Consider the following 25,381-nt stretch of genomic DNA (forward strand, 5'->3'; position numbering starts at 1 on the left):
TGTTTAGAACCCTTATGCAGATTAACCTATCATTCTGGAAATGTTTGGTTTGCTTCTAGCTTTACACAACTTTTTCAGAGTCTTGTAGTCCTTGTCCCACTTTATTTGAAATATGTTTCATTAAGTTTGTTGTGAGTAATCTTGACTGGCCAGCAGAGCTTGACCTTAGCCCCTTAGAAAACCTCTGAGATGAATTATATCACTGACTGTGAGTAAGGCTGTACGACCCAGCATCAGCGTCTGACCCTTGTTTCCTTGTAGTTAATTGGTACCAAATCTCTGTGGCCAGCATACAAAACTCTTTGGAAAGTTTCCCAAGAATAGTGAAGGCTGATGTTGCATCATTTTAAGATGAGCAACAAGTCTTTATCTTCTCAAGTTGTACAAAAGGGAGGATAAAATACCTCATGTTGGGGTTGCTGACTACTTGGAAACAGAATCTGTGCTGTAGGAATAAGCTCTCAGACTCACAGTATTGATGTTCTACCTGTGTCACTAACCAAACACATTGAAATCACTTGCAGCTAGCAAAGAGCTCACAGGTCAGCACAACACAGGGTAATAGCTTTTTGAGCTGGATGAAAGATGGCCCCTACACTTGTGGGAAGTTTAACGACTTTAGCTAAGCTTCTGTTAATGACTACTGCCATAGTGTTTTAATCCTCAACCACCTGGATGCAGACGAGCACAGATGAAAGCCTGGCCACTCAGACTATGTTTGATAGAGTGTAGTAACTGTTTATCGATGAAGACAGTAGAAGTCTGAATGAAGTCAGAAGTACTCATTCATTCAAATAATATGGAAATTTATGTGCATTGCAGCATCTATCAGAAAATAAGTCTGAATCAAAGAAAGAAAAGAAGAAATATGGAAATGTTTTCGTCCCTCTCCTCGCTCCCATCCCTCCTGGCCATCTCCTCTAGTCTTAGGCACACTCTCAGCTTGTTGTGTGTTTGTGTGAGATATGGACTTGGATTCACGCTGAGTGACCGCCCACTCAACACATTCCTCTGTAGTCCGCCTGCTACTCTTGGACGTTGCACAAATCGATTTGGGCGTTGATTATTCAAGGGGCATATTTCATAACTTTTGACTGGCTTCTGTCCACCCCTCACTCCTTCTTTTCTTTGCCTCTTTCTAACTCACACCCCTATCCAGCTGCTGCTCTGCACGATACAGCTGAAGCAGGCCCGAGGGTCTTGTAGTTCAAGGCTCTGTCTCCAAGCTGGTGGTGCTGTAGCAGATCAGTGGTGTAACCTTTCTCCTTGGGGAGCCACACAAAGTGCCTGGGCTCGGCTGAGAGTCCGAGATACAGAGACAGAGAGGATCCATTGGTAACACAATCACTCTGTTTGATTGGAAAAGAGACAAATAGTCATGAGGTTGTTAATTTCTTAGAAAGCAAAGGATGAGGTTTGAAAAAGTGTTACTGTATTATTCAGTTACTGCATGTTTTGACGGTGAAAAATGTGTTACTTTGAGGTGTTACTTTGCACATGTATGCTCTTCTATGTGCTTTAAAATATGCCTACCATGTTAGTATGAACAAAAGACATTCTACATGAAAGGAAACCCATGATTGCACAAAATCCATAAATTTATACCAATAATGAATATTCAAGAAAAATTGGACTCAAACCGATAATGCATTCATCATAGGACCATGAGCCGAGGCGTGGCTGCAGGCACAGTCCTGCTTGTTATTAATATCAATGATCCTCAACACAAATGAATAATCGACTGTACTCCAGCTCTCTTTTGTGAGTAAAGGAAGTCAACCTTTTTTTCTCTGATGATCGGTATACTTTAAAATATATGGTTATTCCAGCAAGAGGACTAATCCTAACAAGGCATGGATTTACGCTTTACACTCACGTGTCTTTGACAGTTTAAGGTGAGGCTTGTAAATAAACAAGGCCAGCTGGAATTAAGGATTGAATTATTGATTACACAATGTTTCCAAGGATAATTGATTTGTTCATGTGGTCGATGGATGTCGTACATAGTGAGGGATATACAGGACTATTCCCAAAGACAGAGAGAATGTCCTGCTTCTTTGTTTTTTTTCTCTTTAAGAAAAAGTCAGAAGGGTAAATATAAGTTTTCATTACACTGAACAGAAAAACACAATTTTATTACATTGTGGAAGCTTCAGTCACATGTTATAGAAATCTGTAAATCAATCTGTATGTTGCTCAAAAAGTCTTTTCTAAAAATAGCACAAGATTTTCAAGAGATCTTCTCACTTGCTGAAATGATCAGGTCATTGCAAAAAGATCTCTTAAATAGTTTGTGACGCACTAGGGGAACAGGCCGTAAACCCCCAAAGTCAACCTAGTGCTCTGCCTCCTCAAGAGGGCTGGCCAATCAAAGGGAAGGGGGTTTAAGGAGTGGGGTCTTAAAGAGACAGCAGCTTAAACAGAGCATTTCCCTTGCTAAAAAAAATGACTGACATGACTTAAAAAAACAGACATGCTAGTAAATTTTCTGATGTGTTGATTAAAAAAAAAAATTTTGCTCGTCACAGTTTTTCAAAAGTTGTGTCAGTTTTCAAATAAGCAGCCGTAACGGAGAAGAATACAAGGCCTGCTATTTACAGATGGGAAGAATGTCTTTTAAAGATCTTAATTTTTTTTGTGTTTAATTTAAGACAGATTCTGTTAGTCATTGCTATAGCTTTTAGCTGTAGCCTCTGGTAATTGTGCTACAGTTCTCAAACTCCCATTGAATTTACACTGTGGCACTTTACAAAGTTTTGGTGCTAATGCTAGCTGCAGCTACAGCTGCTCTTATTTCCACAGAACATCTGCAGTCATCCCTTTTAAGGTGCTTAATACTTGTGGCATATTTCAGATTTTTGGCAAGCTTGTTGCTGCTGCACTTGTTCTGCTTCTCAGTTTGTAAGGGTAAGCCATACTGCCACCTACTGTGTGGGAATGTTAGGTCTGTTAATAAGTCAGTGAAAGCAACGTTTACTGGTCGTTTTCATCACATAAACTTGTGTTATTGGACTACTTGTAGAAAATAGTCCCATTATCAGATGATAATTTAAAGGACAGATGTGTATGTTGTGTATTTGGACTATCAATAACTGCTATCGCTGTATTACATATCGCCAGATAAATGAAGAATGAGGAATAACAGTGAGAGGAGATTGACAAGCAGAAATGAGCCACAGAGTAAATGAGAGTGTTATAAAGAGAAAATGAGACACCAGTGATTAATTAACTGCTCTCTGCTCCCCATCCTCATAAGGCCGGGATCATTTTGTGACTGTATGAGGGCTGCGGTGCTGTGTGCTGCGGCTCTCTCTCACACACTCCATTCAGAGCATGAAACATAGATCAAGAGGAAAGTTTGAGCAAGGAGAGAGGCTGTAGTATATGAGAGTATGGCTGATTGCTCTGAAACCGGAGAAGAGTGAGGGGGAGGAATACCTTTTGTGAACTCTCTAATACATTTGATGTGTTTCTTCCACTTTGGTGTTACCCACAGCACGTACACACACCTTATGTAATACAAAGTGTGTGTGTCAAAAGTACTTGTACACATAAACAATCCACCCTGATGTCCAAATCCATCCAGAACTGAGAGTTGCAGCTGCTGCTTCCTGTGTGCGTGTGTGTGTGTGTGTGTGTGTGTGTGTGTGTGTGTGTGTGTGTGTGTGTGTGTGTGTGTGTGTGTGTTTTACTGTCCCCCAGCACAGTGCTGTAATCAGGTAAGCCCGGCGGCAGAGCAGTCTCAGTCAGATACTATGAGCAACGAGCTAGCTCCTCTGCTGCACTCCTTTCGTCTTTCATCTCTCTTCCTCCTTTTCTTCCTCCCTCTCCTCCTCAGCAGCCTCCAGGCGCTCTAATCTGCCCCCCCTCCTTCCCTCCCTCTGGCTCACCTTCCTTGCCTCCCTCCTCTAGCTCCCCTCTGGCACACTCTGTCACCGCATCAGCGGCACCAGGCCTGGGCCTGTTTCCTCCTTCATCTGCTTTCCCTGTGAGGAGTAGATCAGTGTTGTGTTTTATGTAGTGTTTGTGTGTGTGTGTGTGTGTGTGTGTGTGTGTGTGTGTGTGTGTATGGTGGGGGTGGGGGGGTTGTTTAGGGACTAGCATGTTTATTGGATCTGGTGCAACATGAGCTCACTGTGGTTTTTGTGGTGACCTGTGTGAGACAGAAGTCATCATATACATAGTGAACACACAGCAGTATATTTGCTAACAGCGAAGGAGCCAGTTGCAATAACAGTTGTGCCCAACTAGGCTGCAACTAAGATGCCACTGAATTTTTTAAGGGTAGGAGAAAAAAAAAAGTTTTATCAGGATTTTTTGTTTGACAATTTCTAAATTGGGATTCTTTGTCAAAAAAAATGTTTGTTTTTTCAAATTCAAATTCTTCATTTCTGTCTTTGCTTATAAACTGGATTTGAAAAAAATTACCACTTTTCTCCTGCAGAGGGTGAAATGTTTCTCTCTGACTCACGTGATGTGCATTTTATGGGAAAATACCGCTCCTGATTTAGTCTGTAGACATCATCATTTAACTTTTTTACATGGTGTGGTTTTAAAAAAGCAAAATGAAAACAGTAAAAATATCCAAGAATCACAATTTAAATCAAATTGGCACCCAAAAAAAATCTTAATAGAACCGATTCAGGAAAATAGCATATCGTCCTAGCCCTAGAATGTTTAGTCAACTGAAATTAATCTCAGTTCCTGTCTGACTGATTCATCTGAAGTCAAGAAATAATCAGTAAATAGTCAAAGTGTAGTACAACTTAACTGACAAACTTAAACTGGCTTGCTGAATGTGGCTGAAATTAGCAGAGCTAGCACCACCAACCTTTTATCTGCCTTATAGGTTCATGTGCACATGTCTGTGCTAGTTGCACATTGCTTTTGTCAACTATTCTGATTTGTTATAACCAGACAAAGCAGACAAACAACTAATCCACTTTTTTAAGTATCTACAGTTCTCAATCATCTTCTGCCATCTGTGTAGATAGTATTAAAGTAGAACAACCTCATGGCAGTAGCCTTTCACCAGTGCTACAGCCTCAGCTCATTTCAGATCACAAACAATAAACAATATATGACCTGCATCTCAGGCCTGAATGTTTACTAATAATTCATTAATAATTAATATAACTATTACTAATTCTGGTGCAGGCTGGTAAGGGTGACTACATTTAAATGTTTAGTTGACTGCACACTTATATCTGTACACCCAGCTGTTTGTTTCTCCATATTCAAGGAAATGCTCTTATATTTTTAGAGTCTTTTATTATTTAAAAGGAGGAAGTAAGCATTTCGTAAGCCTGGTCCCTGTTTCTGAAAAGTGTAGCTCAAGGCTAGCTATAAGTGAGTGTTTTGCATAGAATGGTGCAGATACGTTGTTTTTACGATCTGTTTGTTCCAATTCTAAGGCCGGACACCTGACTTTAGAGGAAAATACTGTGGGTAACTGTCACCGTGAGTGAATTATTTTAGGCACTGAATACTTTGCACTTTTGCTCATTTTACTCCTTCTAGGGTTCAGTTCTTCTCCTTTGTTGTGTTTTGTTATTTTATGTATTTTTGTTGGAAACTGTTGCCTTCATTGTTAGAAAATTAGGCCAATGAGGAAAACTTTAAGATTGGAGTTCCTCAGGTGTCCACTTGGAGCAGGTTCCAAAAGCAAAGGAAAGTCTTCAAGAACTCATGTGACAACAGACAGAAGCTAAGTGTTTTTTCAACTGTTCAGGGATGACATTTTCTCTAATTAATTTTGATTATAGGGATAAAGAGTTATTCATCTTACGGGGCGTGGCTTAGGACAAACTATTTGCTTAGGGGCAAAGGTATAACTCCATCTCTACCTCTTGACTTGTTTCTTGGTTGAAAATAATTTCAGTTCTCATTTTCAACACTTGACTTCACTGACTGTGTTTCTGATATCAACAGTGTATGGGGAGTTCACCAGCTAGCAGCTTTCTGCCCTTTTTTTCTGCTGTAAATTTACCATAAGCTGTTGTAAAGTTGGTGTGTTGTTAGCCACATAATCATGCTGTGTTTGGTTTCTTTCCATACATGAGTCTAGTAAATTAGGAAGAGGTATAGCTTGCTGTCTTTTGTGTTCTGTTGGGACTTAGCTCACGCTTGGCACTCAGTGACTCAGCTCAACCCTCTTGTGCAGGCTCTGTTAGAGCATGTATGAAAAAAGAACCTTATGAATATTTTGTTTCCCCACAATCACAGATGCTGTTTCTGTTCTTCAGAGAGAAACTCTTGAAATGTGTGTTGGCACCTTTTACACAACAACACAGACTCAGACTTTCTATATTTGCACATTAATAAATTCTTCACTGGCTAAAAGTTTGGATGATGTAACCAGCTGTAAATGGCTGTTTTAAACCACTACTTTGTAACCAGTGGAAGTTATAGAGAACTTAACATGGACTCCACACACAAAGCTGGAATTTCAAATATCTCAAGCTCAACACTCCAGGTCTGCATACCAGCGTCATATGCACAAACAACACAGGAATGTTGTTCTTCAAGTTGCTTCACAAACATGCTTGCGCTCACCCTGTGTCGTATGTGTGCTTGGATTGGAAATGAAAGCTCCAGGTAAGAATGTTTGCCAAAGTGTCGGTTGGGTGGAAGGATGATTTACTGGGTGATTCTATGAGGAGATTCCTCCGTGGTCTCAGCTGGGATGGAGTAAAAGAGATAGTGAGGAGAGGAGGCTGCCCGAGTCATTTGATGGAGAGGCAGAGGGGGACAAGGGCGCGTGTAATAAGGCTTTGCTTGTGCACATATAGCTACACACACACACATACACACACATCAATATGAACATACGCACAGACTGGTCCTGCAGATTAAATGCGCTGCAGGTTGTATGAGACCTGAGAGCGGAAGAGGGAGACGGGGGTGGAGGGTGTTGAGTCAGTGTGTAAGCCGCAGGGCAGCAAAGTCTTCCTCTACCACTAAGTCAGCTACTGATCTCATTTCTCCACAGATGGACTCGTAACACACTCCCATCAGGGGACAAATATATATTCCCTCCATCTCTCCTCCTCTTATTCCTGCACCTTTTCTCTTTATTCCTCTCACACTATCTTCTTTATTTCTCTCTTTTTCTTTGTCTTTTTCAACACCTCTAATCTTCTCTCCACTCCATCTATATTACCCTCCATTTTTCTCTGTGTCTCTAGTTTTAACCCTCTCCTCTATCCCATTGCTTCATCCAGTGTTGGACCACACACCATTACCCTTTCTCCTCTCTTTGATCAATCACAGCCAACAGGTGCTGTGAATTGTATCCTCTGGCGACTGGCTGCTTTCTGCAGTGTCTCCCGTCTGCGTTCATCCCCTGCCCTGCCTCCACCCTTGCTCTTTCTCTTTCCCCTTCTCCTCCCCGCCTCATCCCTCCAGCCCTTGCCCCAGTTTGTCAGCGAAGCAAAACTGGCCGTGTCCCGGAGCCCATCATTCATCTGCTCTCCCCCTTCCTGTCACAGCGGCAGCTTGGCTGGTCTCAGACAAATAGCATCACAGCAGATAATACAGCCACAGCCAGAAAAAAAGAGCCAAATAAATGGTCCCTTCTCCCCAGACCTAATGGTCCTGCTTTCCACTTGGCCAGGGGACAGCGTTCAGCCCAGGGACTACACGGACTCAAACATCAGCTTCTAATGAGGGAAACCTATAAGCTTCAACAAGCCATGACATGAAGGAGTCACACATACACACACTTTTCAGACAAACCTGTCGACTGTGGGCATCTCCTCAGACAATCCTGGACAGTGTTGGTCTTGGTAGAGACTTGTCATGATGCAGGAGAACATAACTTTTTTTTACTTCAAAGCACAAACCTTATTGTGAAAATGCAGTGTTATGTAACCTGCAGGGATATTACAAAAAAAATTGTTTTCTTGTACAAATATGAAGCAACTTTCCCAAAACCCTGTTCAATTGAAATGCTAACCACAGTGTGTTCCCAGCGTTTAGTGCTAAAGCATGTGAAGATTCTCCACGGGGTGTGAGAAAATTACATAATTAAATAAAAGCAAGCATTTCTTCTGTAGCTCAAACCCACTGTGGCATTTTGTTTCTTACATCCCACCTGAGTTGACATTTTGTATGACATATGTCATGAGTTTGTCATACCAGGTGGTCTTCTTTTTTAGCAATCATTATTTGAGAATTCTGGATCAAAAGATAGAGTTTCAGAGTGAATTGCCTTTTCTTTAAGAGGGGGTGTTGTGTTTCTTCTCAGGCTGTTCCTCTGGTATACCAGTGGTAGATTCATAGATTTACAGTTCAATTAATAAATATGTATTTTTTGAAACCTCAGAGTGGTGTTTTAGAAAACCTTATTTCAGCCTCTGTCCTATATGCTTCCATTTAGCTACTGTCTTTGTAAGGCTCCCCACTCCACAGACCCCCTTCCCTCTGATTGGCCAGCCTCTGATTAGTCAGTGACAAATATATGGGCAGACAACTGACAGTTCCAAGTAGTTTCCGGATGGACTCTGGGATTTCTTAAACATTTTACTACGTAAGTTTAAAAATGTCCTTGTCAGTGTGAACATCCAGGTTTGTTACATTATATCTACTTAAAAACATGGGGCTGTATAATGACCCCTCTTTAAACTAAAGTAGGTTGTGTGGGTTTATCTTTTTTGTTGTTGTTTTAACTACAGACCTTTGTTCTGTTTTTGCAAAAAAGAAAAGTGCACATGGGAAGTTGAATGAAAGTTTGTGTGTTTTATGTTTGGGTATATGCATTTTGCCATGTGTAATTTATCACCAACTATGGAAACAAATTTTAGAATTTGTACACTCACAGTAACTTTATAAACAGCAGCAAGTGATGTATTGTAACCTGAAACTAGACTCATTCAGATTTCACTGTTTTCAAGTGTTGATTCCAAGTGTTGATTCCAGTGAGATTTTTGCAGCTGTGAAACAGTCATCCATTCACTTTCTCTGTAAGTGCATCAAAATGCATTTTAAAAGTCAGTTAGACTTCAGTAAAGGGTGATGTTTGGAGAAGTGATGATTGTGCAAAAAAAAAAACAAAAAAAACAGGGTGAGCAAGACTCAGGACACTTTATTATACCTATTACCCATCAACCATCTAAAGATATAAACAATGTGTCCAACATGTTGAAGGTGATCATGTCAGCTGATGTCAGACATAAGATCATCCAAGTTACGTGCACTGTGGAAATCAGGGCTGGATTATGGATTTGTTTGAGTAGAAAGTATGGTTCAGCTCTTGTGTGAAACTGGATAACAAACAGTAGACTCCTACTTCAAAGCCTGTCAACTTTCCCCCTCCCATCACTGACACCAATGAAGACGTCTGCATATGAAACATTTATTTTGCCGTGTATGAATGTGTAAGGTTTCAAACCATCATCAGCACAGGAACAGGAGAAGAAGTGCCACCGCCATAACTGCTGACTGCGTCTCCTCGATCTGCCTCTCACTGATGTGCTTCCTCCATACCCCTTGATCATGGCTACCGTTGTCATCTCTTCTCCTCCAGCATAATGAGTCAGTGTGTGATGTTGGATGGCTACTGACAGTGTGTCCTATGACTCACATCAGGGTGGTACTGCTGTCCTAGCATATCTCAATACTTCCCCCCTCCACCCCATCCTCTTTATCCTCCCATCCTTTCCATTCCTCTGCCTCTGTTTACTGTACTTTCCCCAGTGAGTTTAGAGATCTGTTAATAAGAAGAAAACGTTCTTTAAAAATGAAACAATCAGACACAAAAAAGCTTTGTCTAGTGGAAAGTGCAGTTATGATGGAGCTAAACCAACAGGAACATTTGTTAAGGCAGAAATGGTGTCTGTATAGCTGTAGGTTGAAATACTTTCAACTTTATTTCAGTTTTTAGACAATGATCCAGTACAATGCAGCTACTGTTCTTAGGGAAACATAAAGTTTGAGCTCATCAACCTGTCAGAAGCAGTCCACTTTTCTGTGCAGATGTGAGACCTGCTATAGATGGACACCCTGTCCTGTTTTATGTAAATACCACACTTAAACACTCCTGCTTTAAAGGGCTCGGGCACTCGTAAACCTTGACAGCCCCTTGGGCCGTGTGGCTGCCTGTAAAACACTGACTGTTAATGGATGCCCGTACCTGCATCCTTCCAGCCATAAACACTTCTCTTCGCCCTTCTGGGACTGAGTAGGTGAAGAGGAGTAGGAGATAATGTCCTCTCAACAAGGGAGTGTGTTAGGTCAGGTACATACTAATAACCTCAGAATAGCAACTGTACCATTGTTACATCTTGACCATTTTTTAACTAAGTGATGTCAAGATACCTTTTTTTTTATTTTCTCTTCTCTCAGTGAGAGGGTGTTATGTTTTCCTATCCTGTAAATAAAGATATAAAGTAACAATACTAGATTTCCATTTTCAAATTGTTGTATATTCCTATGTTAGGAAATTCCTGAATCTGTGCAAAATGGTTTGATGTAAAAAAAAAAAGAAAAAAAAAAAGAAAAGAGACATTAGAGAAAAGGGCCTTCAGACACCAAGGATCTATGGCCATGACAGGCCTCCAGACTCACCAATCAGATTGAAGGGGGATTGTGGAGTCTTAAAGTGATAGCAGCTAAAACAAAGCGTTTCACACAGGGGACAAAATAAGGGTTTTATAAACATCCTTTGAGATAAAAAAAAGGGTTTATTTGAGCGTCATGATAATGTAAAGCGACTACAGGGCTACAAGAGGGACAGAATAAAACCTTTAAAAGAAGCACAATGCCCCTCTTTAAAGAATGACGTTCCTGTTTTGCCTTTATCACTACATTCCACATCCATAAACTGTAAGTGATTCTCACCTAAAATTAAAAATCACGTTGGACGCTCAAAACGCTCTGTCCTTTTCATTGTGGTTGATAATAAAATCGAATTTCATGTTTATTTTCTTATTCGTCATCCTTTTCTTGCCCTCCTTTGTCCCCTGAGAGCTGCTATCCTTTAACTTCTCAAAGCCACTCCCTGCTTCTTCCTGCTCTGAATGCAGACGGACTCTGCGCCATTCACCCGGTGCCATCGTTGAACCAAAGTTCTTTTAATCACAGCGCCGCCCCAGCCCCCTGTGATTTACAAGCTCTCTGCATCCATAGGCATCCACTCCAGCCAATTGCATTAAAGAGATGAATAACCAGACCAATAAAAGTGTTGTGAGGAGGCCGAATGGGCCCACGGACGCTCATCGTCCATTTGATGCAGTAAGCAGTGGGGGTGAGGCAGGAGAGGGGAGTGGGGGGGCTTTTAGTGGAAGGATTTTTAGGGGTGATATTGTGATTGGTGGTGGAGGTGATGTCATGTCATCCATCTTAGGGAGCCACTTCATTAGGCTAATGGAAGGGCTGGACCGCTCACCGTTTGTTCCTGTACGCGAGTGTGTGTGTGAGTGTGCGTGTGTGTGAGCGTCTGTCCTTCTATTGATGGCAGCTTCCAAGGCTAAAGTGGTTATGAAGACTAAAGTGATTTTATTAGCCAGGCACATATCCCATCACTGCGTACGGACATAACTTTGTGTGTGTGTGTGAGAGGGTTACGGTGTATAAATATAAGAGTGTGTAGCCGTGTGTGTGTGTGTGTGTGTGTGTGTGTCAGTATTTTCACACAGAGCCGTAATGACACTGTTTTTGGTGTGAAGAGATAATGCAGTGCGTCTGAGGAGCTAAAGCACACCTCAGTCCTTTGATGTTTAAACTACAATCCCCTTCAATGACTTGCAAAAAAAGTGAAGAGCAGAGAGGATACTCACGGCGCTTTAAGGGAATATCAGTGATAGACTTTGATTTGTCACCGACTTAAATTAGTATGTCACTTCAAATGTCCCTCTTGTGACGAGTGAAGAGGACAAATGGAATCACTCTTTGAGCAGTGGCGCCTGGTCTCCTCTCTCCTCTTCTGTCTCTCTCCATCTTTGTCAGTTCTTCCTCTCGAAGCCCACAGGATTTTTCGGACGCCACAGCTGTCTTTACAGGAGCTTTTTCTTTTTTTTCTCTGATTCCATTCCTCTTCTATGATCCAGATCGTTCAACATCCGGCAGCCCATTTTATTCTTTACTTTAAATATTTTTCTGATGTCACGTGAGGCCTGCCCCTAACAGCTTGAAGCCTGTTCTGATCTTCTGAACTCTTTTCAATCCCTGAACCTCTCTTTTGTCAAGGCATATTGCCTTCATTTAATTTCCTCTGTTAGCAGTTACAGCTAAACGGGCGAAATAAAAGCAACATTCATTCATAACCTCATGATCCTGAGACACTGCTGATCATAGCCTCTTTTTTTTCCCACCATTTCTTTTTCATAAGGTAACACCACAGCTAACAACTGTTTCTTCCCATGCTAATGCAAAATATAACAATACATTTAAGATAAGACTGTAGATAACCTAAGAAAAAAAAAAAAAAAAAACATGATTTAAAAAGAAGTTAACTATCAAACTATGCACAAATTTTCTTTTCCTTAAAATATCATGAGGTTAATTCATTCCTCATTGAACATAAATCTTTTTTTAAAGGACACCAGGAAGTCCCTCAGTTTGGTAATTCCCCTTAACCCTTCATTTTACAAACCTAACTTCCTCAAAAATGTGTTTTTGAATGTAGTGCAGAAATGCACTGCTACAACATTCCAATCACTGATAGTTATTCATGCATTTGGGCAAATCTCAAATAAAAAAATTAGAGATAGACTGATATGAATTTTTCCATGTCGATACCGATTATTTGTAGCCAAGGAGGTTGATAACCGATATTTGAAGCCGATATTAATTTGCAGTCAAAGTGCAAATATTGGTGTCAAAATTTTGAACAATACAAACTTCAACACTTACCTTCTTTCAAATACCTTTAAGCATGGGTTAGTTACACAGCTCCCAGGCTTAGCAGCATGTTTTAAAGAGTTAAATGCAAACTTAAAAAAATAAGTAGCTTAAGTTTTCTACAGTTAATAAAGTTTTCCTAAAGTTTAATGTAATTGTAATAACTGCAACTGTAATAACTGCACTGCTGATTGGCTGTTTCCCAAGCCATGTCTCTGCTTGTAACCAATCAGATGGTAGTGTGGGTGGAACAGTGCTGGAAAATAAGTAGTGACAGCAGACAGCAGAGCAGCTGCATCAGAGCCGCAACAACGCAGTTTTAAATTTGTTTCTCAAAAAAAGGCTGATGCCGATATGCCTCAAAATGTCAAATATCTGCCCCGATAATCGGTCTATCCCTACAAAAAATCCAAATGGTTCCCTGAAAGAAGAGTAGATGAGCTTTCTGGGCAGGATTTTTGACTCTTTTAAGGACAGACCTGCCAACTCTCTTTATTTAGGCACGAGTCTACTTCTTATAACCCATTCTCTTGCTGTTGCTGCCTAATTACTATTTTCCCCCAATTATCTCCTAAATTATCATGTTGTTACCAATTGAAGGCTCATTCATAACTACTGTATAGGATGCATTATTACATCCAGTAGATGCATGTAACCAGCTTAGTCTGACCAAGATTGGGTTAAGTGTAGCTCGATTGACACCTAGGTAATGCGATTGCAATCGGACTGCGGTTGGATTCAGCATGTCCCATTGTCTTGGCATTAAGCGCCAGGAAATTTCACTCAGAAGAGGAAGTAGGTGGCCGTGAGAAACGGGGTTGCTGCACTCCAACAGGAACTGAAAACTAGTTCAATACGGACAGCTTCGCCTAATGAGAAAGGGCACAGCGACTCCTTTCAAAGCAGAGTGAGAAGTTCCCAATCAGAAGTCTGATTCTCTTTTCTGCATGTAAACGCAGACAAGATTACTGAGTGTCGTCAGACCTGGCAACCCTGCTTGGCAGCGACAAGCATGCACAAATTACCACCTGGTGCACACATACACATCTTCACCAAAGCGGCACTCTACTCTACACCACTTGTTGGAATCACTATTAATGTTGCTGTCAAAGATGTCTGAATCAGGCCCAAAGAAGAGGAGATATCCCTCCAAATATGAATCAGTTTGGCCCGAGTCTTTACCTTTTCTCACTCCATACAATGTAGATATTGAAAATGCATTTTGTGAGGTTTGTGGATCAGATTTCAGCATTGAATACAGAGGTAAAAAAAAATGTTGGCTGAACAGATCCTGCTTTGCCAAAGTATAATGTTGGCAGGTATGTTTAAAAGCAAAATACTTTAAAACGTCCTGGTGGCCTCAGTGATAAGGGGTTCAAGAGTGGTGTAAGGATATTTTGCTTTTTAAACACTAGAAACAAACAGTCTTGCTCTTGTATGGTGTTCGAGAAGCATCGCAGTGCCACCCTGTCTGAGCTGTGCTATTATTCTGCACACAAAAGCCCCTAAAAAAGTAAAAAAGAATAAATAAAGAGCATAGGAAAACAGGCCTGTCTCCTTGTTTAAACTTAAACATATGTTATCTGTAAGCCATTAGGATGTGTAAATGAGAGGACGAGATGAGGAGTAGTGTAAGCGAGGGGCCGGTATCCCCCATGTGTGGACACCTGCTATCAGAGCAGAGGTACGCCAGCCAAGCTGTTTCCTATGAATATTAAATATCTCACTATTATCTTCTGCTGCTGAAGGTCGCCAGGCTCCCGGTAGCAGAAATAAAATATCCCCTGCCTTTTATTCATTATTTGTGACAGACATTAATTTGATGTCTATATACGCTGAGATCTAAAGGAACTGATGCTGTTGTGAGGTTTCAGACAAACATGTCAGCTGGGCATTTCCTTTGAACTCTGAGGTAAACTTTGATGGTGTGATGGATTGAAAGCTGCAGGCAAATCATGTCAGCTCTCATTGGATTCTTGTCAAATCTGGAAGAAAAAAACAGACATCAGTCTTAATGTTGTCAGCTGTGAGTAAATATTTGTCTGCTTGATGCAACTGGAGATAACATTATGGAAGGACATAATTATCTGATGTAACCCGCAGGTCACATGTTTGAAGAAATTGGATGTTTTTTTTTTTAGTAGTTAGAAATTGTTACTGATAAAAAAGAAAAAAGCTATAAAAAATGCAAAGGTAACTCTGGGGGCATTTTTCACACAGCTGGTTGTGCCTTCAGATCTCTGTGCTGATATGTAATGTGTTAACACCCACATTAGTGTTCCTTTGCATCTCAAAGTGCAGTGCTTATTTGGCTCTTGTGGCCTTTAACGCCGGTCCCTGGTGCAGATCGATTTTGTGCCTAGCCAGCAGCCCACTGCTAACCTTGAGGTAAGCTGCTGTAATGAGATCGCATCTGACGGCATTGACTCACACCTGACAGCGCTGACACTCTCCCTTGTAGCCGGGGAGAGACGCAGACAAAGGCTGGTCCTTAGTGCTTGGTTGTGGGTTAAAGATGTTTTTCTGCCTCCTAAAAATGTTTGAGGTATTCATGCTGAAACAGGAGTAAAGGAGAAGGGGTTTAATAAAACATCCTTCACGTCTGTGTTGGGAACAGGCTTCTGCTTTTGTTTGCCCACGATCTCTAACTTATCTCAAACATCCCTTGAGAGAATGAAAGGTATGTTGGGCATGTTTGCTCTATGAGGATGCCAAGATTAAGGATGAACCTCTGTATTATTGAAACCTTAGCTTGTGCACCTTAGCGGTGTAAAACTCCACATATGCATTTGCTATCCTGTGTTTCCTCACCTGGTGAAAACCTCTGCTGCACAGATAATTCATGAATCAACTTCTCAACACTTCTGCAGCCTGAAGAATGGGGAATCTAATTTGAAATTAATTTAAACGGGGCTGTCCATTCAAGCCATCTGCATGATATACCTGTGGACATAACATGAAATGACTCCTTCCTTTGGAACTGTGACGTGCATGCTAAAGCTGATTCACAGATGCATGTATCAGGCTACAGCTGGATGAGATGGGACTGGGAGAACCATTATCTGAGTGGTGGTAATTGAAACAATAATGGACATGGTAACAGCTTGGAAAATAGCATTGATCCATCATCTAAGATGAGCCCTCTTTGTGCATTAATACCATGACTAAATGGTGCAAACTGATATTGCTCTCGGTCATGGCTAGGTCTCGTTGGCTAATTGAAAAAGAAATGAGCAAGATGAGGGTTTTGTGAGATGTAGAAGAGTGATTCTCCCACTTTTCCCCAGCAGGGCTTTGAATTCCTCCATCAGCCTAGTTTTCTAGGGAAAGATTAACGAAAGACATGGCGGAAGTGTGGAATTGGAATTCAATTCTTGTATTCCTACGTACAGATGTCGGCTGGTAAGCCAGAGGGAGAGAGATCGATACGAATCTAACAGCTCGAGCTGCGATGCAGCTCAGGAGCATCCTCAGCAGGTTACATCTTTGTCTCTACCTTGTCTACACATTTCAGCGCTGTGTGCAATCCGACCTTGACACATTTCCTTCCACCTGGCATGCAGCTTCACTGATTTCCAACTTTCACAGAGTTGAAATGGCAGTGAGCTGCAGCTAGCCTATGGACCGTGCTCTGCTGCGCTGGATGAACACATGGAAAATGAGATCAGTGACCTACAGCAAAGGTTAGACTTCAGTAAGCATGAGCAGTCAGATGATGGCTGGTGAAGGAGTAGGGGTTTAATAAACTACTCCTGCCCATAAGCCTGTTGTCTTCCTTCCTTGCACTCAGCCTCATGTGGTTGAACGTGCACATTTGTGGATGTTTGTGGGTGTGTGGTGAAGTGACCAGGGCTTTGGGCCTCATTGTGGCTCACTGTGTTAAGCTGAAATGCTGTTATTGATTGCACTCCAAGGTTGAGATGGAAAAGCAACAGAGTGGGAATGGGCCCAGCTTCGGGTGTAGGTGTATATACACCTGTGTGTGCGCATGGTTGTGCGTGTGAGCCACAGCTGTGCTGACCGTCAGCCTCTGGCTTATCCATCAGAAGAAAGAGCTGGAGACTTCTGCAGAGACTAACGCTTGTTAGGGAAAAGACAAAGTTTTAAACAAATCAGTTTGAAAACATATTGCATTGTTGAAACTAACTACGGGTGTAACGATGCATCACAGTTAAACAACAGTTAAAAATCAATACAAATGTGTGAAGATTCAAAGAGATTTTGTTTGTGTTATTCATTTAGTCATTTTGATGTGAGATTATTTGATGTAAGGTAATTTCCGTCAGGCTCGCAAATACACGCAGGAGTGTGGATCAGACAGATGACAGGAGCACGCAGAGATAATGGAGCTGAGTTCTCCTAAAAATGTCCAAAAGAAGAGCCTCCTTCACTGAGGGTTCTGCATGATTCTGAGACTGAAGGAGCAACTTCATGTGAAAAAAGTTATGTTAAGCTGCGTTTCCACCAAGCAGTCCGGGTCGGTTCAGTACGGTTTGGGACGGTTTGGGACAGTTAAGTCTGATCCCGTGTGCGTTTCCACAGCAAACTGTGCCCTCTCGTGGTGGGCGGCGTGTAAGCCGCATGCCGGAAGCCACAGCTGGTAAACAATAGCGCGACGCCGTAGCAGCTTACCCCGCAATTAAATCCAACAAAGAATAAAAACGCGACACAGTAAACAAAGAGCACGGATTGAAGACATGCAGCATTTCGTCCTCTCTGTGATTTTCATGTAACTCTCTGTTACAAAGTGCAATCAAGCTTCGTTTCAGAGAAGTCTGTGAGCCGCAAGGAGAAATGCAGCCGCTGTCGGGGTAAGTGACGATTCTTTTGACCAATCAACCGTCTGCAGTGTGTTGCTCCACCTCCCGAGAGCGGATCGGTTCAGTCTGGCACCCATACGAAAGGGTCCCAAAAAAGTGGGACGGCTCGTCTCGGTTTTTAGGGATCCGTCCCGGGATGAGTCTGTGGAAACGCCGCTAAAAGCGCACCATACCGAGACAAACCGACCTGGACTGCTTGGTGGAAACGCGGCTTTAGATGCAACAAATAAAGCTCTCTCTATCTAGTTTTTACTTTGTATGAGTAATTTCACGTGATGATTGAGGCTTGTACCTAGGGATGGGTACCAAATTAGGTACTTTTATAGGTACCAACCCAATTCTGTCAAAAGCACTGGATACCAATTTAAGTAAAACTAAAAGGTACCATGTTCAGGTACCTAAATGCATCCTGGTGACTGTGAGGGAGTGGAAAAATAGACAATTTTCCATGCTGGACATGGAAGAATAAATATGTTAAATTGAAAAAATTTAGCATTCTACTATCAAACAAACTGATGGTTTTTACCACATAAACACAAAATAGGTACCGCTGAGTACCGGTACCGATTGCCAGGTACCAGGCATCGGTACTGTATCATTTCAAATGTGAAAGGTACCCATCCCCCTGTATTGTGTGGTAACTTTTTTAGAACAGTGTACCTAGTCGTATTTGTAAAATATGTGTGATATTCAACGTTAAAGATATATAATAACCTTTTAGAAACAGAGCATTGTGCTGCATGAACTGTGTAAGTGTTAATGACCCGCAGTGCATAAAATAATGCATGTATTTGTTGTGGGATGTCAGAAGAATCGACCAAGTCTTCTTGTGTGAGCATGGTTTGAGGCCTGTATTATGTGATATCCTAGGTAAAACAATGCACCAAGCCGTATTTGTACTGCACAGTGTGCGCAAGCAGCTGAATCGCTTTGTCCTTAAGTTTCACTTTCATTTTGTCTCATGACAAGGAGCAGAAATCCTAGGGGGTGTATAAAGAGAGAGAGCTGTGTGGATGCTGGAGATTCTGGTGATGTCAGCAACCTTATTTTAATTACAAGACAAAAAACAGTGTTCATAAGTGTTAATGCTTTTGTCTTTTAATATTCAAACAAGTTCTTCCTGTAAAATTGGTCCCTGATGTTTAAATGCAGTGATTTTTCCTTCACTAAACCTCTAAAATCCAATTCTGTTTCTGCGTTTTTCTTCACTTTTAACTGTTTTGCTCTCATGTAACACGCAGTTAGTTGGAAATAACTCCAGATATTCAAAGTTCAAAGTCTTACAGAAAAATAGGCCAAAGCACTAACTCACAGGCCTTTTTTTGACCATTTTATAGTCAAAATAAGCAAAAAGGTTCAGGCAGGCATTTTGAGGCTCAGGTGTTAAAAGCTTTATAAATATCTGTTCTTGTAGGAACAGGATATACTTTGTTTTGCACAGTTTACCCTACCTCAAAAAGAAATTCTCTTTAACTTTTTGAGGAAATCGTTTTATTAACCCAGTATGGGAAATTGTATAGAATCATGAGTTGAGTGTAACTATACATTCCTTCTTCAGATACATGTTGGCAAAGAACACTGATCAAAAGATTATTTGACTTTTTTTAAATGATTTATCTTCACTCTTTTAAATCCTACTTATGGAAGCGGAGAGGAAAGTTCTCACCGGGAAGTCCGATTCTCTTCTCTGCATGTAGAAGCAGACAAGACTAGATACCCTGCTGTGACTTAACGGTTGAGCTATGGCCTAAGTCTGCATGCAGCCATACTGCATGCATGAAAACATACTCACTTGACCAATCAGAATCAAGCATGTTACTTTAGATCAGTGAGAAAGCGGCATAATACGTGATGATAAAAGCAGGGAACAGCTGTGTTAACTATCAAAACACCCTGCATCAATCATCCAGCTCCTGGTAATTACAGCATCAGGTGAGCCTTTGTTAGCAGCACGTTGGCTGATTCAAGTATCAGAATCAGACACAGTGAAGAAAACATGGTGCCAGAGCTTCACTTGTTGTTATTCAAGCACATTTTGAGCACACTGTGTGCTTGTGTTGCACGTATGTGACTGTAGGATCCCCAAAAACACATTATTACCTCTACACGCTGGTGCCCTCGCATACTGCTTGGATAATCTCTCACACTCTGCCTCGCTACCTGTGGTTTGATACACACACACACACACACACACTGTATCACCCTCCCTCTCCCTCTCTCGCACACCTGGTCTCTCCCACCTCTCTGCCAGAGTGTCTCTCTTTATGAGAGGCCTGCCTGACGCCCAACTGCGAGGCCCTTTTTAATTAGAGTCCTGCTGTTAAGCACAGACCTCCTCCAGTGTCCCATCCTTACCCCACCACCCCCTCACACCTACACACCCTCTGTCACACACACACTCTTCTCTCCCTTCCCTCGTGGCCTGGTTCACACGTAGTATCACCATAAATCTAAATTGCTTTTATTGCACATCACTCCTGCAGAATCCAAGTCAAATATCCAGTGGTTTGAAAGGAACGCTCAGGTTTAGCTCTCAAGCTTTGGTTTGATTTCATTCATGAGAAGCCAGACACAAAGGGAAATATGCATATTTGAGTCCAGCACACTGGAGTGGGTTTCTACTCAAAATTCCCCACAAAGGTTGGAGTGAGGAAGATAAAGAATGAAAATCAGACTCAGTATATTAATCCACCATTTCTAGGTAAAAAGAAAAGCCTATGTAAAGTGTTGAGGAACAGCCTTTTCTTAACGCCTTTTAACACTTCTTAACTGACAGGAAAAGTCTGTTATGACTAACGCTGAAAGTAACAAGGTAAAAAAAAAAATTCTCAGCACACATGCAACAACCTGAACGTGCAGTTACAGACAAGTATTCCTGGAACTGAAACTGTTTCATAGCATCCATAACCCGCATTCCTTCATTTCCTCTTTTAAAGCAAGACTGTGAAGGGAAAAAGATACTCTCAAATCAACTTCTCTCCCTCTTTAAACTTTCGTTTTTCCCCGTTTTTTCATCTGCTGGTTATAATCAAAGAACCATTGTGCTGCTGTGGCCTCTTGTTTAAGCTGCTTTCGTACGGTACTTCCACAATCAGGACTAAGTTGATTAGAAACAACGGTAAGTGGGTGGATATTATGTTGAATCAGCTTTGGAATTTCGAGCTGCCCCAAAGCTGCTGCAGTGTGTGTGTCACCCGGTTCCCGGCAGAGGAGGGGATTATAAACACACAACATAACATACAAGGCATGCCAACCTCGGTCAGAAATCTTAGGCACGCCTGAAATCGAGCGTTAAAGTCAAGTTCCAAACACTTCACATCCCCTTTAGATTTATGGTCTATATGTTTGAAATGAGGACATACTTGTCTACATCTGCTTGTCTTCAGCTTGATGTGGGAAGACAGGTTGTTTAGGACCATGGGGAGCAAGGGATGGAGAAATAGCAGGGTGGAGGAGGAGTAGGAGGAAGGCTGCAGCTGTTGTTGTGTGTAGTTGAGTGTCGGTGTGTTGTGGTGCGGTGTGGCTCGGCAGAAATCACAGCAGAGCCCGAGAGAGGCACAACCCCTGTTGCCTTAATGAAAAGATAAAGTTAGATAGATCTCCCTTATCTCTCCCATCCCTCCATCCTCCGTACCTCCGTGCTCTTTGTGCTAAAGACCCCTCCAATCCTGGGGATTTAGCATGAAAGGCAGAAACAAAGCACCTTTCTTTTTTCAGCGCCACCTTCTTTTTTTCTTCATCCCTAAAGCCACCACACCAAGAACCTTCCCTGTCCCCGTCTGCATCGACCCTTCCCCTCCCTCAGAGGAACAGACAGACTTCTTCTTGGCCTTTTCCATCTGTCTGAGGCGGGAGTTTTTCTTATGATTGTTTTTAAAGATCTCCTCTTTTTTCTGCCCTGCCTGCTCAGGCTATCAGATATTGCCAAAAGCAGAGAGGTAGGAAAAAACGATGAGGGAAGAGGGAGAAGTGGAGTTATTTTGCTGAAGGACATTTGCAGAGGCAGCTTTTAACACCCCCCTCACTTCCTCCTTTACTCTCCCCTCATCCCTCCTTTAACACACTTCTGCCTTTTTCTGCTCTTTAAATATTGAGAATCGCTGCAAATTCCTCTCCCTCTTGATGCTCCCGGCCTCCCAAAGATGCACTTGGAAGGGCTGAAATGTAGCGACGGCAACAATTCCCACCTTGCAAACCTCCCCCCTCCTCTCCAAGTCATAGTGAGCTCTGCTGCTTCCCAAACCTCTGTCTGCGTTCTCTAGAAGGCCACGCTGTCCCTCTGGGTTGGCTTCGGCTGCTCATTTCTGCTCCTGACAGTGGGGGTGGCTCTCCACGGGCCCGGCTTTTTAACCCACAGCAGCATGCATGCACACGCACAAACAGCCGGCCGACTTCTGTCACTCCACTCTTTATATTTCACCACTCTTCCCCTTCCAAACTGCACACATCACAGCATACCATTGTCCCCCAATTCCTGTTTGTCTTTTATTGCTCACATGGCTGTGTTTAAGATGCTATTTAAGATATTGCTAACTAGCTGGGCGCTGACGCCTGCGCTGCGGGCTGCTTAAGAAAAGCACACAGCCTGAGTTCAGATATAGATAAAGGACTCTTCTTAAAGCCTGCATTCCTGAGCGTGTGCTGTTTTTGTGGTATCCCTTAAAGAAAAAACTGTACAAAAGCTGCTAAATAAAGCTGTAAAAGTTTTTTCTTGGGTAGCCAGTGGTCAAAACGCGGCTGGAGAAGTCTCCCCTCGTTGCTTTCATGTAAATCAGGAGAGCAAATCCTGAGCGACGAGCCAGTGCGACAGACTGAGATCATAGACGTGTTACTGCTTAACTGCCCGCTTTATGGCACTGGCTCTCTTTGTGTTTTAATGAGGAGGCCATGGATGGTTGGAAAGGAGAAGAGAAACAGAGAGAAAGAGGGGGAGAGAGGGGAGGAAGGTTGGCTCTGCCTGGGAAAATGAGAGATTAGAAAAGATTGAGGAAGAATAAAAAGATGGAGCGTTAGAAAGACGTAAAAGAGAGGTTTTATGTCTCTTCACGTCTAATTAAGAGTGAGTGAAATGGCTGAAGGGTCCCTCTTAAGTGCTGTCGTTAATTTTTCACATCACAGGTACACTCCGTGGAACACTTGTGTCTGTTCTCCTCATCCTGTTCCCTCCTCCTCCGACTCCTCCGACTCTGACGCCTTGGGTCAAACAGCCGATCCTTTTCTGCTTCGTTTTATAGCCTCAAGAAATAAATCCAAAGTTTCTCTCCAGGACCCAAGAAACGAAGGGAGCGTTTTGTTGCAACAAACTTGGACTCTTTGTACATGTGTGTGTGTGTGTGTGTGTGTGTGTGTGTGTGTGTGTGTGTGTGTGTGTGTGTGTGTGTGTGTGTGTGTGTGTGTGTGTGTGTGTGAGCATGCTCCATTCCTCTCTATATTTACCTCACTCTGAAAAGTGTTTTTAGCCCCAAGAGCAGTGGCATGAGATTGGCAGTTTGCTGCGTGCTGATAGAAAGTCACGATCTGTGTGTATGTGAGTGTTTGCGTGCCTGTGTGTGTGTGTGTTTGTTAGTGTGTGTGTGTGTGTGTGTGTGTGTGTGTGTGTGTGTGAACGGTGAAGAAGGAAGGAGTGCAGGCTGGACACCTCAGGAATGCTTTTCCGATAACAAGTTCCCCCAGCTCACTAGAGCTCTGTTGTGCAATTCTGTGTCTTACTCCACTGTACTCGTGTGTTTGTGTGCGTGTGTGTGTGTGTGTGTGTGTGTGTGTGTCCTGGGGGAAAGGAGGGTGATTGGCCATGTGTGTCCTGTGCTCTCTGAATCTACTTATCTTTTACTGCACATGTATTCCACCTGCGAAAACACACACCGACACATAACTCAGATTCCTTTCCATCTCATACTTTTTTTTTTAGATGTCGGTGTTGTTAAATTTGTTCTTTGTCTCAGAGTGTGTTCTTAAGTGAGAATCCGTTTCACATTCTTACCTGTGGAGCGTGACTCTGGCTCTGGCTCGCCACTCGTACCTCGTGACAATCAAGGCACCATTGTGCAACAGCAGAAGCAGCTCTAGCTTGGACGCTGTTCCTCCTGCTCCTCTCTGTCTGCAGGCCGCCGCCTCGTTGAACTTTCAGCTGAACACTCAAAGCCAGTGGTTGCAGAATGAGAGGAGTAAATTAAACCAAGTCTGCTCACATGGCATTTGTTGCTCCAGGTGTTGTTCTGTGAACCACAGAATCAAGATCAGAAACTTTAGATGATCTCGTCCTCAGTGTCTCTGTTTTTCTGTCTGCAGCCAACTCTGGAGGCGAAATCGACTACAGCCAGCACAGGCAGGAGAACATCGGCGAACTGATCCAAGAGACTCTGCAGATGTTGGAGCGCTACGGTGGAGAGGACGCCTTCAGACACATCAAAAGCATGGTGCCCACCTACCAGTCCTGCCTCCTCTAGCCTGCTATCCTGACACTGCACAGACTCCTGACTTCACGTCTATATCTGCCCCTCACCTTTAAATGAACCTCTTATCTTACCCCTCACTTTATCCAAGTGCTCCTCCTAATCCTAATCTAACCTCCACTCCATGGCTTCTGCTTTTGTTTCTCAGCTGATCTCTTTTTCCACTAAGATTCAACACTCCTTCCTCTGCTCTGCATCGTAACCTTTTTTCAGACCCTGATTAAATTTATTTCTGACTCATGCGCTATTTTCTGTCTGTCTGAGTCTGTGTGTTTATCCCTTTAACTTGCGGAGGACAAATTGGCCTCATTAAAATGTGGCAGTGCGTTTAATGTATTATACATGTGTTGTTCATTTTTTTATGAATTAAGATGATTTCTGTAGCTCGCTCCTGAGAAATTTTTGATGCATTGTGACTTTTTTTAAACACAGACTCCTCAGTTGAAAAATGCGACAAATGCTCTTTAAATATATGAAAACATTTAAATAGAAACAGCTGTGGAGCGGGCACACACTCAAAATGCTCATTACGGAGTTTCTGAACCACAGCGATAAAGAAACTGTGAAAAAGAGCGGCCAGGTCTCCTACAAAAACCAGCATGTGAGGTCTTACCAGGACGTGGCAGCGGGCTACAGCATCAGATCGTGACACATCACAGACATTCCCACATCTTTAATAACCCGAGTGATGCAGAAGACTTCATCCTACTACAGGTCAACGCAGATACTCAACATTAACCTCCCACCTTCTCCATCACAAACAGACTGAAAGATTCTCCGTTGTTCCCCTGCTCTTTGTTTATTATCTACAGATGTGAAGCTTTATTGCACTCATGGACTCTACAGGGAAAGGAACAGATGGTGCATGTATGTTTATGTTTAAAGTTGTTGTTAAAATCAATATAAACATGGTTTGAGAAAATTCAAGAAAACAGCTGTTCATTTGAAAACCATGGTCTCTTTATTTAAAAGTGGTTCAGAAACCAAGAGGACAACCAGCTCAGGAGCAAACCCATCAGCTGCTTCAGATGGGCTTGACCCCACCACATGGTTTAGCTGATAAAGGAGAGTCGTCTCCCATACATCAATGCGTGTATAGGTGTACAATGTGTTTAACATATACAGAGCTCAACAAATTGATCAGACCACCACCCAGTGTCAGGTGTTTGCCACCACTTTCCTCAAAGAATAGTGTATTTCTGATTACCAAAACATGTTTCATGTTAGTGTCATGGTTAACCCCTTGATGATGGTCTGGTCTTGGTGCAT

General features: G+C 42.3%; 1 protein-coding gene across 2 annotated transcripts in view; it reads left to right on the forward strand.

Moving 5' to 3' along the window:
* pacrg (PARK2 co-regulated) overlaps positions 1-25,381 on the forward strand; it is a 170,799-nt gene that overhangs the window by 145,334 nt on the left and 84 nt on the right. For both annotated transcript variants that reach the window (XM_074692112.1, XM_074692111.1), the window contains one exon: positions 23,949-25,381. This exon is cut by the window's right edge. In XM_074692112.1, the coding sequence (XP_074548213.1) occupies positions 23,949-24,106 (158 nt within the window). In that variant the 3' untranslated portion in view covers positions 24,107-25,381. The remainder of the gene's footprint in view (positions 1-23,948) is intronic.

Source organism: Halichoeres trimaculatus, unplaced genomic scaffold (assembly GCF_033239565.1).
Source record: "Halichoeres trimaculatus isolate MK-OKI-2021-1 unplaced genomic scaffold, fHalTri1.1 fHalTri1_scaffold_17, whole genome shotgun sequence".
In the NCBI taxonomy this organism is placed as follows: domain Eukaryota; kingdom Metazoa; phylum Chordata; class Actinopteri; order Labriformes; family Labridae; genus Halichoeres; species Halichoeres trimaculatus.